The sequence below is a fragment of the Chiloscyllium plagiosum genome, unplaced genomic scaffold (assembly GCF_004010195.1).
Source record: "Chiloscyllium plagiosum isolate BGI_BamShark_2017 unplaced genomic scaffold, ASM401019v2 scaf_87329, whole genome shotgun sequence".
Classification (NCBI taxonomy): domain Eukaryota; kingdom Metazoa; phylum Chordata; class Chondrichthyes; order Orectolobiformes; family Hemiscylliidae; genus Chiloscyllium; species Chiloscyllium plagiosum.
In genome coordinates this window covers 1,619-3,571 of record NW_025191719.1, presented here as the reverse complement: position 1 = coordinate 3,571, position 1,953 = coordinate 1,619, and the positions used below count along the sequence as shown (strand labels likewise).

Here is a 1,953-nt window from a genome sequence, read left to right as displayed (position 1 = left end):
CCTGGGGACAGCAGGTTGTCGTCCAACCAGAGTGTTCCCTGAGAACCAGACTGTTCTCTTTGACTATGGCCTGCATGAGTGTGGCAGCAGATTACAGGTAATGGGGGTTGTTTAAACTTGCTGGAAGCTTGGTCTGTCAACGATTCCTGGTTGAGATCATTGATATTGGGAAGGACCATTCTCCTGCTTTCTCAAATACTCAGTCCAGGTTCCTCTCCTGGATTGGACTCTGCCTTAATTGTTCTCCTTCTCTTGTCTTGTGCTGCCATTTTCACTGGTTTGGAAGCTTCTGGTTATATATGTTCTGTTACAATGAATGTTCTCAGTGTGAATTGGGTATCATGTGATTTGTGGATGTTTGGATACTGTGAACTTTCTCCTGAATTGATTTAGTGACTTTCCACAGTGCATCATTGTGTTGTGCAGTTTCTCTATAGAGATGTTACAGGAATGTCTATAATATAGCAGTACAGATTAGTGTGGTGCTGCAAAATCACAGCAGGTCAGTCAGCATCCGAGGAGCAGGAACATTGACACTTTGGGCAGAAGCCCTTCATCAGGATAGCAGCATGATGTGTTTAATTTGAGGGAAAGTATCTTCCATTTCATCAGGTAAATGGACTTGACCTCCTTCCTACGGTGGGGGCTCTGTACTTGAGGGGTTCCACACTTGGCCTGTCAGTGAAACTGTTTTGATTTCATTCTGGTGTCCTATTGTTTTCTCTACTTTTCTCAGCTCTTGGACACAGCTTTTATTGCCTCAGTTTACTGCAAACCTCCAGGTATTGGATCAGTCAGGTCTAGTCCAATCTAGAGGTTTCCTGATTACACTGGGAATTAGATGGCCAAAAGATCCTGGCAACCTCCTTCTGTGATAACAATCATCACATCCCTGTTCCCTCAATATTTATTGCAAATACTGTCTGGGAGCCAAACACCCATCCTCCTTTAAACCAACTTTTGCATCAGGAATTCAAATCTGATCTTTGGTATGATGTCAATCTTGTTAAACTGATCCAAAATGACTAATCCTTGACCTGTGACCCATTGCTCTTGAACAGTGGTCTCTCTAGCTCAGGGAATGTGGGGGTGGAGTTGGTGGTTGTTGGTAGGCTCAGGAGGCTGCTTCTATCTCTCCCTGAAAGAATTGTCCCAATGGGATGGTATAATTGAACCCTGTGTAGAACCTTCTCATTTCACATTAGCCCCTCATTCTTTAACCTGGTGTCTTTCAGGTGACTGAAGATTTCCTGGTCTACACAACCCACCTGACCCACATCCCAAACTATCCTGGATCTGTCATTGTGAGAACCAATGGTGCTGTTGTTCCCATTGAATGTCGTTATTTGAGGTGAGACTCTTTACTTGATTGTCAGTACAATCCCCTGCTGTTGTTGTCTGACACTGTCCTAAAATGGCTGCCCTGTCTCCCTCCCCCAGGAAGGGCAATGTGAGCAGCAATCCCATCAAGCCCACCTGGATCCCATTCTTCTCCACCAGGTCTGGAGAAGGGCATCTGTCATTCTCCCTACGTCTAATGAATGGTATGTGATGGGTGGCTGGGGAGGGATCTCCTGGTGTCTCTCTCTGAGTTGTACCCACCGGCTCCAACCCTTGTCTTGCTGTACTTCAGGTGACTGGCTGACAGAGCGCACTTCCACTGTCTACTCCCTGGGAGACCTCATTCACATTGAGGCCTCTGTTTCAATGGCCAACCACATGCCCCTGAAGCTATACATTGATCGCTGTGTAGCTACACTGAGCCCAGACAAGGACTCCACCCCGAGATACAGCATCATTGACTACAATGGGTAAGGAGCTCTCTGCTTTCTCCAGCTGCTCCCATCTCAATGGCTTCACTCCATTCACTTCATGGCCCTTTGTCCATCTGCAGTTGCCTCCTGGACAGCAAAGCTGAGGACTCCTTTTCAACCTTTGTGTTGCCGAGAGACG

At 46.6% G+C, this 1,953-nt stretch overlaps 1 protein-coding gene across 1 annotated transcript in view; it reads left to right on the top strand.

Annotated features, from left to right (window-relative positions):
* Positions 1-4: 4 nt before the first annotated feature.
* LOC122545706 (zona pellucida sperm-binding protein 3-like) overlaps positions 5-1,953 on the top strand; it is a gene marked incomplete at both ends in the record, with an annotated part of 2,588 nt that continues 639 nt past the window's right edge. The window contains 5 exons of the mRNA XM_043684646.1: positions 5-97; positions 1,236-1,351; positions 1,441-1,544; positions 1,634-1,811; positions 1,895-1,951. Of these exons, the coding sequence (XP_043540581.1) occupies positions 5-97; positions 1,236-1,351; positions 1,441-1,544; positions 1,634-1,811; positions 1,895-1,951 (548 nt within the window). The remainder of the gene's footprint in view (positions 98-1,235; positions 1,352-1,440; positions 1,545-1,633; positions 1,812-1,894; positions 1,952-1,953) is intronic.